Source organism: Neopelma chrysocephalum, unplaced genomic scaffold, assembly GCF_003984885.1.
Source record: "Neopelma chrysocephalum unplaced genomic scaffold, ASM398488v2 Primary Assembly neopelma1_139, whole genome shotgun sequence".
Taxonomy (NCBI): Eukaryota; Metazoa; Chordata; class Aves; order Passeriformes; family Pipridae; genus Neopelma; species Neopelma chrysocephalum.
Genome location: NW_020897801.1, coordinates 1,937,938 through 1,953,678, shown reverse-complemented (window position 1 = coordinate 1,953,678; position 15,741 = coordinate 1,937,938). Strand labels below are relative to the sequence as shown.

General features: G+C 43.8%; 1 protein-coding gene across 1 annotated transcript in view; it reads right to left on the bottom strand.

Annotated features, from left to right (window-relative positions):
• PIK3C2G (phosphatidylinositol-4-phosphate 3-kinase catalytic subunit type 2 gamma) overlaps nucleotides 1-15,741 on the bottom strand; it is a 206,943-nt gene that overhangs the window by 152,804 nt on the left and 38,398 nt on the right. Inside the window, exon 9 of the mRNA XM_027699722.1 lies at nucleotides 12,889-12,916. Within this exon, the coding sequence (XP_027555523.1) occupies nucleotides 12,889-12,916 (28 nt within the window). The remainder of the gene's footprint in view (nucleotides 1-12,888; nucleotides 12,917-15,741) is intronic.

Below are 15,741 nucleotides of genomic sequence, written 5' to 3'. Positions count from 1 at the left end.
ACATATGGAATATCACACCTTTATTTCTGTTATTTCCTCTGGCTTCAGCTCTGCAGTGCCTTTTTTTTTTTTTCCTTGTGCAATTACTGACTTTTATCTATCTTCCCTCTCTCTGTTTTTGGAGCAGTTTGGGATTGCCTGATTACCAGTGTAAATTAAAATCCCCAGTCCTGGCAGCCTCCATCGAGTGAAGAGAGCTGTTAAGAGCACTCATTTCTAAGGCAAGGGACAGGTTGAGAGAGAAAGTGTCATAGTACATTATATCATTCCAAGATCAAGATGATTAGTCTTCCAAGAGGAAGACAATTTCTCCTTTTTTCACCCCTCTAACTCTTGGGTTTCTACATGATCAAGAACATACTCTTACCACTTGTTACAGTTCCTGACATATTCCCTAAATTGTCTGCCCACTGTAGTCAGCAGCTATCCATTAACTAATAGTGACTATGGGGGGCAAAAAAAATGAAACAACCCAGGAATAGGAAGTCTGAGACATCTATTAGTTTTTATACTTGGAATAGATGTAGGAATCCTGCCCAGCATCACATACAGATACCACAATTCACTGGAGTTAGTTATCTCAGTTTCCTGACAGAAATGCGTCCAAAAAAAACGTATCCTCAGTCTGGAATTTCATTCTCCTTCTTTGATACCTTTTGCCTTTAAACTAGCAAATACTCAGAATTACTGAGTCACAAAATGCATTGCAAACAGTGCCAAGAAATTTTTTCAGTCTTTATTTTATAGTAGACAAATTTTAACTATGTAACAATAGAAATATACATAAAACTGAAACAGTTTGACATATAGTGGGGTTTGCTACTGAAAACACTGACAGCAAATTATTGCACACATGAAGGACAGCCCAGAGTACTATACCTTGGTATGTTGTAGTCACCTTGCACATATGAAAACCGAATCATTTTAGAGACTAACAGGTTAAGAAAACTCAGTCCTTTTACTCTCTGTGTATACCTCTCTGTCTAGCTCTTGTTTTTAATTACTTTTTTATTTATTCTCTTCAGTATTTTCACCATTTATCATCCTCCATCATAACTGTTTTGAATAAATCCTTTCCTCTAATGATTTTCCCCTAGAATACCATTTCATTCTCATAGCCAGTTCTCCTGGATGTGTAATCACTTACTACCTTCCAAACTAAATGTTTAATTTGCACTGAATTCTTTTACATTCCCAGAACTTACCTATAGTCATACACATAGAGCCTTAAGAGGTCCAGAAGAGGACATCAGCTGACTACTGTTTGAACCAGTACTTCCTACCTTATCTGAAAAGTACCACACTATTTACATTTAGAGCAAACAGCTACTTGGGAGATTCCCTGTCTCCAAGCTGTTCAAAGTGGCTGACAGGTAGATATAGTGTAACAGCAAAATCCTTATTTATGCAAATTGGTCTATTGAAGTCAATGGTTGCTGAGTGGAACCTTCTCAGCATTTTCTCCAAAAGAGAAAATAGCTCAGAATCTGTGGATACAGATTGTTTTTATACAACCCATATCATAGGATTTAAGGTAATGTTTCAAATTTTGTCTCCAGAACAAGAGGAAATGTGTTATATCTCAGCTAAGCTACAGAAAGAAGGGAATACTCCTTGGACAAAGGATTCAAAAAAAAAGGAAAGTCAGGAGAAACATACACAATAGGGTGAGTATTTTCCATAACAGAAAATTTACACATGCCAGGCAAGGAACTGTGTAAGATACAAGATCCCTATAACTATATCCAAGTAATCTTGTCCATTGATCATGTTTGCAGAAAAACTATTCTCATGATTTACCTGTTACCAAGCAGAATGTCAGATATGTAAAAACCAGCCAAGCAAACAAAAAACTCAACCAAACTAAAGAAAACCCACCAAAATTGAGGGGAAATTTTTGCCGTAATTATTGTAACATGCTTTTATCTGTCAGTGATGAGGTGCAAAAACTTTTCTGGCTGTCAGAGAACTGCCCACTGTATTCCTGTGTGGGGAGATGGGGCAAGGTTGAAAGTCTTCACTTGGCTGCAGACAATGTCCATGAGACTTCCTGCTGAGGGGAGCTGGGAAATGTTATTCCTTTTCCTCTCTCTCTCTCTCACATTTCCGTCTTTCACTCGAGGGCTTGCTGGGTCTGTGCCTGACTGCAGAAATGGAGTCAGTCTGGAAACAGGGCCTGAGATGGGCACCAGAGGCTGCCTCTTGCTATAATGTCATGGAAGGGGTGAAGACAGTAATGGAGAAATAAGGAGCAATCGGTTCAGCTGCCAGTCAAGGGAATCAAATGAATTTCAGCATTATTCATCTAATTATTAGGAGATACAGAATGAAGATAACCTCAGGAACAGAAGTCCTCAGGTGTAAGCAAGCAAATGTCCAAGTACAACCCGGTCTGCACCTCCAGGATTTTTTTCAACACTCATTTTCTCACTCTTGTTAGTCTCAGTTTTAAAAAACTGTACGGTTTCTGTGCCTGAGCCAACCCTTTTTCAAACCCCATTCTTCGCTCATTAAGACCAGTAGCAAGTAATTAAATTAGAGACAAACATCTTGGGTAGTCTGTAAATGCCCATTAGTCATAAAACTTGGTCAGCATTTTTCCACTGCATTTTTATGAGCTGCTGAATGGGATTTGGTAAACTGAAATTATATCGCCCGTTCATGAAGCCAGAGAACTTTACTGGGTTTGATGACTTTTATGATTAATAAATCTAAGATGAGAAAAGACTGTTTCACTGATTTATATAGCACAGGCTATGGACTTCCTACAGCAGATTCACCATTGCAGCTGCGTCAGAACTTATTTTCTAGAAAGGTGTCCCAGTCATAGCCAGTAGGGAGGAGACAATGAACAGAACACATCGCAAAGTGAACTGTGACCAAGATTAATAATCTCACAACTCAAACCTCGTAATTTACTTCTGCTGTGAAATTATTTGCCATCACCTTCTCACTGAAGGTGAGAAGAAATCAGACTTGCAGAAATGAGATGAGAATGAGGGAAGTGAACTTTAACCACAGCTGCCAGATATGCTTATTTCTGACACGCTCCTTGTACATGAAGTCTGAAGGAATAAATTTCACCCTTAGTCAGAAGCAGAACAATCTGCACCATCCCTGAAAGTGTTAATGAATATACCTGCAGGTGCCTTCAGGATTTAGTAAGGAACTAGTGTATTCCTTACAGAAAACCATTTATTTTCTTCTTTTCAGTCCAGTATTACAATTCACATTTTAGTGCCAGACCTTCCAATGGAGCACGTACTTTGCTGCTACTGCACCAACAGATAATGTCAATTCGATACATGTTAAACACTCTCTCTGACTCTGTACATGTTTTGTCTGGTTAAAACATGACAAATATCTAGTTGAACAGAATTTGGAATGAAGACTTAAGACCTTTTTGACACATTAAAAATATTTCTGAGAAATGGAGCTTTATATTTTTCTTTCCAACTTATTTTCAGAGAGAAAAAAAGGAGAAAGATCTTGAATACAGTTTATGTCACACACACACAAACCCCTCCAACCCCCCATAAAAACAAACAAAAAAAACAACAGGAAAAGACCCCCTAACATTTCAGTAAAGTGCTAAACAGCATTAACTAGATCATTGTTGTAATAAAAAACAGGAAAAACCTGAAAAGTCTGTAATGCAAATAGTGATAGGATGCAGCTTCCAAACACCAATATTTACCATATTGTTTCTTCCTACTAGTTCAAGAGTCCCATGGATTATCCCTTGAAAGCAACTTAAAAATCTGCTGTCGTATTATCAGAAATTTCTCTGCTCCTATATGCTTTATAAGGCCTTGGTAACTTCTGCCTAATTTTTTTGAAGAACTGGGGGGTTGCAATTATTTAAAAATTGGTCTTGATTAAAAAGCCTCTGGCTTTAGGACCAGCATATCAGAATGTAACACAGCAACAACTTAAAGGTGAAGAGCCATGCTCTGATTTGAAAACAATGCAGGAGAGACACTTACAGAGATGAAATGCAATCAATAAAAAGTCCTTGACATTCTTCCATATTGCAAAACAAAAAGTGTTATTTCCAAAACAAAAGTATAATGGGTTTGTGATAAGAGAAGAAGGAAGTGGAGTTTTCAACTTTAAGGAAAACCTTAAAAAAAAACTTTTATTTTTCCCCTTTCCTCCTTTTTCTATTTTTTACAACTTTCTGTTGTGAATACTTTTATGACTGGGTCTAGAAGCAACTATCAAATCCCAAACACAATTAGAGAACCTTTACACTCTTCAAATATAATGCTGACTTAATTGTTAACATTACAGGTCTGCATTTATTCGAAGAGATAGTGACTGCAGCAATTCAGTTGGAAAAGACTGTTGTTCCTGGTGTGTACTAGACTCTCTGGATGGGTCCCAAAGAACTACTGATCAAATTCCAAAAGCTGCTTATTATGTCTGATCTGGTGAAATCCCTGCCTGAAGTAGCAAGGCTGTAGACACTGAATAAACATTCATTCATCAGCTTTTGAGAAACACGCACAGACTCAGTTTTGTACCAGCCTGCCATCTTTTCATACTCTGGACTGCAGCAAACTCCAGTGTTAAATATCTATTAAGTAATCTTAGTCTTTATTTTCTGCGAACACTTGATGCTGCAAAAGGTTCCGATGTCTAGAAATGCCTATAGTTCCTTACATCTAAGGAGAAATAAAAAATATTTTAAGCACTAAAACAATATAATCTTCTAAGGACTTCACACAGAGGAAAAAAAAACATGATCCAGACTTAGGCATAACATGGATAAGTACTGCTTTATTCACAGCAGTGGAATAAATCGTTCTACAGAGATAACTCTTAAGAGAGGCAGTTATTGCAACACTAAATCAAGGCTACATATTCTGAATATAGTCTTTGACTTGCTTAGTCCATGGTGAATGACTAACAATAAACCTCCGAAAATCTTTTATTAAAAGGAAAGATTAAAGCAGTTTCTAAACAAATTATTAAGTAAAGTTTTAATTTTAATAGTATCCTCTATCTTTTCCTCTTTTGTGGTAGGGAGAAGATATAATGAAGAAAACCAAAACTCTTTTATGATATTCAGGGTAATAACTATCACTTGGGGAAAAAAGAGGGAAGGTAAAGGAAATTATTAGTTGGAGTAACTGATAGTTGCTCTTGCTGTTCAAATTTGGTCCTGTTTTCTTCAAGATAAACACGAATACATAGAAGAGACAGAAAAGAACAGTACAAAGGGGAAATGCAGTCTGTCTCCTCCTTGGCTGTCAACGCTGACTTCATTTGCAACTGTGCTGCTTGAGAAAGCCAAGCACTTAGGTTTAAGTTTCCCAGAGATCTGGAAAGATTTACCAGCACTAAGCTAAGGCTGTGATTTTCCTTTAATTTTGGGTCACAGGCTTGCAGATTTTTGCATGGCTGCAATCCTAGACAGCTAAGCCTAACGAAGTAAAAGAAAGGGTGGGACACAAATGAGGTGGAAAAGGAAACACAAAGGTGATTTCAGCAGGAATATACAACTCACCACCTATTAGGTTTTTACTTCTAGCTTCAGCAGGTGAAAATATCATCTGGATTCCTCTCAGGCTCAGTGTTCCTAGATCAATGGGTGGGAGGCCCCATGGCATTATCATGAAGGTGAGCACTGAGAAGAAAGGGACTAAAGAAAGCTTGTCATCCTCAAAAGAAAAGACGTGTAATTTGGCTTTATCCACTTCTTGAAGGTCAGGCCTAGGTTCCAGCAGATCAGTTTTGGTCATTGCACTTACACTTTGTTCTTCTCAGACACTATCTTAACACCAGCTTTGATATGCTAGCTCATTAGCCTAACCTTAAATATTTTGCTGACTTTAAGAAATTTATTAAATAAGTGCAGATGTAGGGCATATAGCATGTTAAAACATACATTAAATGTATATCAATGCATGTAAGAGGGCAATTGGAAATTTGGTTACCTTGGATAACTTTGAATATGGACTTCTCTACAGAATGACTAATGGCCTGGCAAGTTCTGGCTTGCAATCAGTAAGTTGTCCTTTCTAATATTACACTACCAAAAGGATTCTGCAATTGTTTTGAAATTAGGGTGTGCCAAGAACAAACAGAAGCATAACACTGCACAGTTGAAGGTTTCCTGACATAAATAAATAGGTACAGAGAAGTAAGGAGTAAACACTGAATCCTTCACTGTTATTCAGTGAATCAGATTTTCCTTGAGGAAGCTGCTGATTCAATGGAATCCAAATTAGGAAATATCTTTCAGTAGAGGAATGTTTTAGATCCTTTCCAGTCAGGTTTTCTGAACAGTGTGCAGAGGATGTTTCTAAGGTAGATGTTGATTAGTAACTATTCATTCTTTCAGCAGCACCAATTAGTTGCCATCAAGAGCATTAAAAAAATGCACAGGATAAAGGACCATATCCAAGGGAGAAGTATTTTTTGGCGCCCAACGTGGGGCAGAGAGAGAGAAGTCAGAATCACAATTTCATTTTAAGCATCTGTGTATTTGGATACAGAAACTCCCCGATCAACATGTTGTTTGGTGCATTCACGTGGGTGTTTTATCTGAGCATGTTCATATTTCCACAAATGGGGTACTATTTGCCGTTTTTAATGCTCTCTTTAAGACCAGGGAGAGGGATCCAAATTGCTTTACTAGTATACTACGTTTATGTCATCATAACCTCAGAAGCAATGAGTTTCATTGTAAATGTGTATTCAGTCCTGTTTACCTGTCCTGGTCTGGGTTGCTACCTCTGGGGCCTCATTAAAAATTGCACCCAGCCCTTTGGGGGAACAGTGGGGAATGGTGGTTTCCAGCCTCTCACCTCCTTCTTTCCCTTCAGACCTGGTACAACAGTTTTTGAAAATATTGATTTTCCTTTTGATGCTAAGGACGGCATAATGTTATTGTTAGTGTTGCTCTGTCTGCTGCTCTGTCTGCTCTGTACTGTTTACACCATGCTTAGGGTCAGAACAGGGCCTTCTAGGGAGGCTGTTTGGACGCCTGTCCTGGGAATGGATAACGCTGAGTGGCACGGGAAGTGGGAGGACATCGGCCAGTATTTGGAGAAGTTTTCTCCTCCCATGATCTGGAAATTCACCCCTGAACAACTGCAGGATCCTGTCAGCATGATAAAACTGGTAAAGGAAAAATGCTCTGGCAGCTCCAGAGATGGTCAGCTCACAGCAACCTGCTGGGCCCTGGCCACTGCCTACCGGGCACTGCTTGACATGGTACAGCACTGCCAGGGGGAGGAGAGAAGGAGCAAATCAACTGGCACCACGTCCACACAAACTACAGCTGAGTCGGAGGGAGTAAGAAATAAATCAACTGGCACCATGCCCACACAAACCATCGAGGAGCCAGAAGGACAACAGAAACCAATAGCAGTCGCCCCTGTCCAGAAAAGGAAATCGAAGACCAAATCAGTTCGCATAGCAAATGATGACGAAGAGGCAGGACCTTCACATCCACCGGAGGAGACAGAACCAGAAATAATCACTCGGTCCCTATCCCTGGGTGAGCTACGTGAGCTCCGGAGAGAGTTCACACGGCAGGCGAACGAGTCCATCCTGACCTGGCTGCTCCGAATCTGGGATGCCGCCGCTAACGACACAATTCTAGATGGAAGTGAAGCAAGGCAACTGGGATCCCTGTCTCGAGATGTCGTCATTGATCAGGGGATTGGAAGGAGGCAGGAAACTCTCAGCCTGTGGCGGCGACTGTTGTCCAGTGTAAGGGAGAGATACCTTTGCAAGGAGGACCTCCACGTACAGCAAGGACAGTGGAACACGATGGAACAAGGTATCCGGTGCTTGAGAGAATTGGCTGTACTGGAGATAATCTTTTCAGAGGACGAAAGATTTCCTAAAAGTCCAGATGGTGTACAGTGCACATCCCAGATGTGGTTGAAGTTTGCACGACTCGGGCCAGAAATGTATTCCCGCTACCTAGCAACGCTGCAATGGAGGGAGGGAGAGGACAAGGTTGGTGCATTGGTCAGCAAACTCAGGATTTATGAAGACACTGTCACCGCCCCATTACGAGCCCACGTCTCATCGGTGGAAACCAAACTGGCTGAACATGTCCGAAGCCTGGAAGAGAAGATTGAAGAAGGACACCAGAGGCTAAGAGAAGAAATTAAGGAAGGGATCTTCCATACCTCACCAGGACAAACAAGGGTCTCTGCTATCAGGAGCCAGCGTCCCCCAGCTAAGGAGAGAGGGTACACTCCACGTGGCAATCTATGGTTTTACCTCCAAGAGCACGGAGAAGATATGAGGAAGTGGGATGGGAAACCCACCTCTTCCTTAGCAGCCCGGGTACGTGAATTGAAAAGAGGGACAAGTACCACAAGGAACTCTTCGAGGATGAATGCTGCTCCAGTCTCTCGTAGGCAAGATTCCAGACGGCCCAGGAATGATGATATGTCTGATCCTCTTGAAGGGACTTCCAGGTCATACTTACAAGAAGAGCGCAACGAGTACCATGACCAGGACTAGGGGTGCCCTGCCTCTAGCCAGGTAGAGGAGAGGGACAATCGAGTCTATTGGACAGTGTGGATTCGGTGGCCTGGCACATCAGAGCCACAAAGATATAAGGCTTTAGTTGACACCGGCGCACAATGTACTTTGATGCCATCAAGATACATAGGGGCAGAATCCATCTCTATTTCTGGGGTGACAGGGGGATCCCAACAGCTGACTGTACTGGAAGCTGAAGTGAGCCTGACTGGGAAGGAATGGCACAGACACCCCATCGTGACTGGCCCAGAGGCCCCGTGTATCCTTGGCATAGATTACCTGAGGAGTGGGTATTTCAAAGACCCAAAAGGACTTCGTTGGGCGTTTGGCATAGCTACTGTGGAGGCAGAGGAAATTAGACAGTTGAACACCTTGCCTGGCCTCTCAGAGGACCCCTCTGCTGTGGGACTGCTGAAGGTTGAAGAACAGTTGGTACCGATAGCCACAGCAACCGTGCACCGTCGGCAATACCGCACCGACCGAGACTCTGTGACTCCCATACATAAGATGATCCGTGAACTGGAGACCCAGGGGGTGGTCAGCAAGACTCGCTCACCCTTTAATAGCCCTATATGGCCAGTGCGTAAGTCCAGCGGAGAGTGGAGGCTGACGGTGGATTACCGTGGACTCAATGAAGTCACACCACCCCTGAGTGCTGCTGTGCCGGACATGCTGGAGCTCCAGTACGAGCTGGAGTCCAAGGCAGCCAAGTGGTATGCCACCATTGACATTGCCAACGCCTTCTTCTCCATTCCTTTGGCAGCGGAGTGCAGGCCACAATTTGCTTTCACTTGGAGAGGTGTGCAGTACACCTGGAATCGACTGCCTCAGGGGTGGAAACACAGTCCCAGCATTTGCCATGGACTGATCCAGACTGCACTGGAAAAGGGCGAGGCTCCAGACCATCTACAGTACATTGATGACATCATTGTATGGGGGAACACAGCGGGGGAAGTCTTCGAGAAAGGAGAGAAGATAATCCAGATCCTCCTAAGAGCTGGTTTTGCCATTAAACGAAGTAAGGTCAAGGGACCTGCTCAGGAAATTCAGTTCTTAGGAGTGAAGTGGCAAGATGGACGTCGCCTAATTCCAACGGAGGTAATTAACAAAATAGCAGCCATGTCCCCACCAACCAGCAAGAAGGAAACACAGGCTTTCCTAGGCGCTGTGGGCTTTTGGAGGATGCATATCCCCGAGTACAGTCAAATTGTAAGCCCTCTCTACCTTGTGACACGGAAGAAGAATGATTTCCAGTGGGGCCCTGAACAACAACAGGCCTTTGAACAAATCAAACAGGAGATTGCCCATGCGGTAGCCCTTGGGCCAGTAAGGACAGGACAGGACGTGAAGAACGTGCTCTACACTGCAGCCGGGAAGAATGGCCCTTCTTGGAGCCTCTGGCAGAAAGTGCCTGGGGAGACCCGAGGACGACCGCTGGGATTCTGGAGTCGGGGATACAAAGGATCTGAAGCCAGCTATACACCAACTGAGAAAGAGATCCTGGCTGCTTATGAAGGACTTCGAGCTGCCTCAGAAGTGATCGGCACCGAAGCGCAGCTCCTCCTGGCACCCCGACTACCAGTGCTGGGCTGGATGTTCAAGGGGAGAGTTCCTGCTACACATCACGCCACCGATGCCACATGGAGTAAGTGGATCGCTCTGATCACACAACGAACCCGGATAGGGAATCCTAATCGCCCTGGGATTCTGGAAATTATCACCAATTGGCCCGAAGGTGAGAGTTTCGGACTATCCTCTGAAGAAGAAGAGGAGCAGGTGACACGGGCTGAGGAGGCCCCACCATATGACAAGCTACCAGCAGATGAAAGACGATATGCGCTCTTCACGGATGGCTCCTGCCGCATTGTAGGGACAAACCGAAAATGGAAGGCAGCCGTGTGGAGTCCCACACGGCGAGTTGCAGAAGCAACCGAAGGACAAGGTGGGTCAAGTCAGTTCGCAGAGCTTAAAGCCGTTCAGTTGGCTTTGGATATAGCTGAACGAGAGAAGTGGCCAAGACTCTATATCTACACTGACTCATGGATGGTGGCCAATGCTCTGTGGGGATGGCTAGAGCGATGGAAAAAGGCCAACTGGCAGCGCCAAGGGAAACCCATCTGGGCGGCGGAGATGTGGCAGGACATCGCTGGCCGGGTAGAGAAGCTGAGTGTGAAGGTTGGTCATGTAGACGCTCACGTACGCAAGAAACGGGCTAATGAGGAGCATCGCAACAACGAGCAGGCGGACCGAGCTGCCAGGATTAAAGTCTCTCAGGTGGATCTGGATTGGCAACACAAAGGAGAATTATTTCTGGCTCGATGGGCCCATGACGCCTCCGGTCACCAGGGGAGAGATGCAACATACAGATGGGCTCAGGACCGAGGGGTGGACTTAACCAAGGACATTGTCTCACAGGTCATCCATGACTGTGAGACATGTGCTGCCATCAAGCAGGCCAAGCGGGTGAAGCCTCTATGGTATGGTGGACGGTGGTCAAAGTACAGGTATGGGGAAGCCTGGCAAGTTGACTACATCACGCTCCCCAAAACCCGCCAGGGCAAGCGCTACGTACTTACCATGGTAGAAGGAAGTACTGGATGGCTGGAGACATACCCCGTACCTCATGCCACTGCCCGGAATACCATCCTGGGCCTTGAAAAACAAGTCCTGTGGCGACACGGCACCCCAGAGAGAATTGAGTCTGATAATGGGACCCATTTCAAGAATGGCCTCGTAGACACCTGGGCCAGAGAGCACGGCATTGAGTGGGTGTATCATATCCCCTACCATGCACCAGCTGCTGGAAAAGTTGAACGGTGCAACGGACTGCTGAAAACCACCCTGAAGGCACTGTGTGGGGAGACTCTCAAACACTGGGAGCTGCATTTAGCAAAGGCCACCTGGCTGGTCAACACGCGAGGCTCCATTAATCGAGCTGGCCCTGCCCAATCAGAACCTTTGCATACTGTAGATGGAGATAAAGTCCCCGTGGTGCATATGAGAGGTATGTTAGGGAAGACTGTTTGGATTAGTCCCACCTCAAGCAAAGGCAAACCCATCCGAGGGATTGTTTTTGCTCAAGGCCCTGGTTTCACCTGGTGGGTAATGCAAAAAGATGGGGAGACACGTTGTGTACCACAAGGGGACCTAATTTTGAGTGAGAATGGTCCGTAATGTTTCATTGTACATATGTGTATATAGTTTTAAAGAGACATAGTTTTTAAGGGGGTTAATTTGGGCATGACATGGATGGCATAGAATAAGGGGTGGATAAAAACTGTATTTGCCTTCTCCCTTCTGCACCTGCACGTTCTCCCCCCCGCTCTCCTGGCCCTCCAGCTGCTTAGCTTTTCCTGGCAGCTTACAAATGTAATTGCTGTTTCTTTTTTTGCTGTTCATGAAGTTGAATAATGCTGAAACAACAAGCCTGGCATTTGGAAACCTGCATTTGAACCACCTCTGTGGTTTGAAAAGCTGCTGCAGCCTTTGTGGTTGGTTCACCTTTTTGCCTCTCTGAGTACCCTGCAGTCAGAGAAAAGCACACAGAGGAAAGAGGGGAAAAGAGTATTTCAGAGGCCACTTTTTGCCCTCAAAAGAAATGGAGAGAGACCAAAGTTCCTCAGCACATCTCAGCCCACCCCAGTGCTCAGCTGGAGGGACCTCTGACAGCACCCTTGTAACACTCCCAGCTGCATGAGGGGTAGAGCAGGACCCAATGTGGCAGGAGCCCTGATGTGGGTGAGCCCTCCTGGAATCCAAGCCATGGCAGAACAGACTCCTGCTCATCCCTTGGTCTGTGAGGTGCTTCACAGTAATTCCAACAGTGCTGGTCATCAGCCAGTGAGTCTAAGCTATTTTTGACTGAGGAATTAAATAAGGAAGGGCCTATGATTTTGTCCATTACTGTTATTTAACCTACTCTTTTTATGACAGTCTATCATTAGACAAAACACTATTTGTACAACAAAAGATCACAAAGAACTAAAGCTTAAGGAGAGGGAATGAAAGTTATTGGAGCCAAGTGGAAGAGTCATACAGAAAAGTCATTTTTTAGGTTTCCACAAAGTTCATTATTTTTCCTTTTTTCCATATGAAAAGCTGGAATTAAAGACAACTGCCATGACCACCACTTACTGTAATCAGTTCTTTCACTCTGCTATTCATCCTCCATATTTGAGTCTCCAGATTAGTTTTTGGAAATGCTCTTTTACTTACACTTTTAACTTGTCATAATTACTTTATAATATGACTAAATATGTAAATGTCAGCAATATGCCAACTCTACCAGTTCAGTAATACAAACAAATAGCAAAATGTGTTTTCTGATGATATACCTTGAATTAACATATTTTAAAAATAACACTTTACCTTTGCTGGGTGTTTCCACACTTTGAAGTGAATCCTATAAAGACAAAACCAGAGAGGAAAGAAGTAATCAGTTACTTCAGAAAAGACCAGGTAGCAGTAATAATGGTTATAGGAGTAGTACTCATGGAAAATAAGGTGAAAATGGGGAAGGACATATTCTATTGTTACAATGGCAGAAGACATAAGTGGGATTCACAGTACCAGGACCTCCTTTCTCCAGCTCTTCCACCTGCTTCCTCTACCATCTCAGACAAGTCACTCAGGACCTGATTTCTGACAGCATTTGGGTATGCCAAGATAAAAAGAAGCACTTATCAACATTAGAGGCACATGCACATTCTCAGCCTCCATGTCGGTATAACAGAGGTAAGAATTCCCTCTCCATCCCTTTGCATGCCTTATACATTCAAACCATGCTGAGTGAGCAGAATCTCAGCATCCTTTCAAAGCTGAGGAGCAGCAAGTCTCCACTCAAGTGCCTTTCATTTCACCTATGTTCCTGTGCCAAATCAGCAAAAACAGCTATGCTCTTCAGTGGCCTTTGAACAGGTAGCTAACCAAAGGCAGCCAACAGGAAACACTAGGTGTGGGGATTTAGAAGGTTTTTAGGCCCTTAGTGTCTAAACACAGCTCTTGATCCCTAACATTAAGGCAAAATCTAGATTCCCACCTCTCATATCCCACTGCTGTCAGCAGGAAATTCTGTGTGCTTATGTCTGCTGAAAGGTCAGGCCAGTTATTTAGACTGAACTGACCAGCCTAATCAAACTTTTTGTTGTTTAGTTTTTTTTAATGCTGCTTTATTAAATCCCCAGGCACAACAACTACCATCCATCAGACCTTTCTCTGGGCAAAATTAAATATTGTGACACTGCTTGTGCCTCCCTGTCCACAGAGGAAAAACTGTCATGGCAGGTAGTTCTGCATCTCCTGGCAGCACCGTCAGCCCTGGGGCCACAGCTGGGACCCAGCCTTGGCCCAAAGGCAGGTGTGGGCACACCTTCCCCTGCCTGAGCACCAGCTGCTCAGTCTGCCCCGTCTTCACCCGGCTCTGACATGAGTCAGCAGTGCCCTGGTAGCCAGGAGGGCCAACCATGTCCTGGGGATCATCAGGCAAAGAATCACCACCAGGTCGAGGGAGGGGATTGTCCCGCTCAGCTCTGCACTGGGGTGGCCTCACCTTGGATATTGTGTGCAGTTTTGGGTGCCACAATATAAGAAAGATACAAAGTTACTAAGGAAGTCCAAAGGAGGGCTACAAAGACGGTGAAGAGCCTTGAGGGGAAGCCATATGAGGAGTGGCTGAGGTCACTTGGTCTGTTCAACCTGGAGAAGAAGAGACTGAGGGGAGACCTCACTGCAGGTACAACTTCCTCGTGAGTGGCAGACACTGATCTCTTCTCTGTGGTGACCAGTGACAGGACCTGAAGGAATGGTCTGAAGTTGTGTCAGGGGAGGTTTAGGTTGGATGTTAGAAAAAGGTTTTTCACCCAGAGGGTGGTCGGGCACTGGAACAGGCTCCCCAGAGAAGTGGTCACAGCACCAATCCTGACAGAGTTCAAGAAATGTTTGGACAACACTCTCAGGCACATGGTGTGACTCTTGGGGATGGTCCTGTGCAGGGCCAGGAGTCGGACTCAATGATCCTTGTGGGTCCCTTCCAACTCAGGATATTCTGTGATCAGACCTGCATCTACCAAAGTGGCACAGAAATAAGTTACCGAGTCGCAAATCTTGACCAGAGAGACTAGAAAGTTAATTCTACATTTCAGCATTGCTCATGGCTCGTGCTGTTTGAACCCATGTCCCTGAAAGGTTTACTGTCCTCAACAGTCATTAATCTCTTTGCAGTGGGTTGAAAATGCTTCATGTTAGTACGTACGTATCCAGCATGATGTTTCTTAAAAATTACAACACATGCAGAGGTGGCATAAGAAATACAATGCTGGGTGCACGTTCTCCCTCTAGCACCCAGCTTGGAGCTGCAAGCATTTGTCTGGTAAAAATGAACAGAAGAAGTGAAATGTTTACTTGAGGGGAGAAAAGCAACATCCAGGCTGAGAATTACGTTTTCACAATCTTTATAATGCAGTGAGACAAATGGGAACAGAGACCTTTGTTCAATTCTCTCAAATTTTGGAAAGTAAACAACCTTTTGGCACAGCACTTGTAATTTCAACATAGTGTAGCCTGTTTAATATATAGTGGATTAGTGCTTGTTCTGGCAGGATTTGATCTCCTAGGACTTTCTGTGAGCTGCTGTAAGAAAGGAAGGGGGAAAAAAAAAGAAAGATAGATGAAAAACTTTAATTGTGCATCAGGCCCAGAGTCTCCCCTTAACAGATTTTAAAATCCCAGGTTAGGCTGGTTAGAGACTGAATGAATCACATTTATAAAGAGATGCAATCAGCTAAGAAGAAACTATCACTGGTGCCAGTTGCTTTCATAATCTCTTAACCATGGTACAGGAATGCACAGCACTGGCAGTGAGGAGGCAGTAAGGAGGTAATAAGTACAATTTAATTAAACACAGAAGATTGAAAGTAAGTTTCTTTGTTTTTCTTTTTTTTTCCCATAAAACCAGAATAGAAGCACATTGAAATTTCTTTCCAAGTATGCAAGCGCACATGTACAGATACGTATAAACAAATATATACTGGCACCCTACATAATTTACTTTGGAAGAATTAAGCAGTGGTTTCCCTGAGGCATTATGTGCAGATGTGCCAAATGGATGTGTTAAAAAGTATTCCACGCAAAACCACACCATACATTACACTAAAGCATCAGGAAACCATGGTGAAAAAGCAATTAGAATTTTTTTTTGGCATTTCTCCTTTACCTGATGTGTAATGCCAC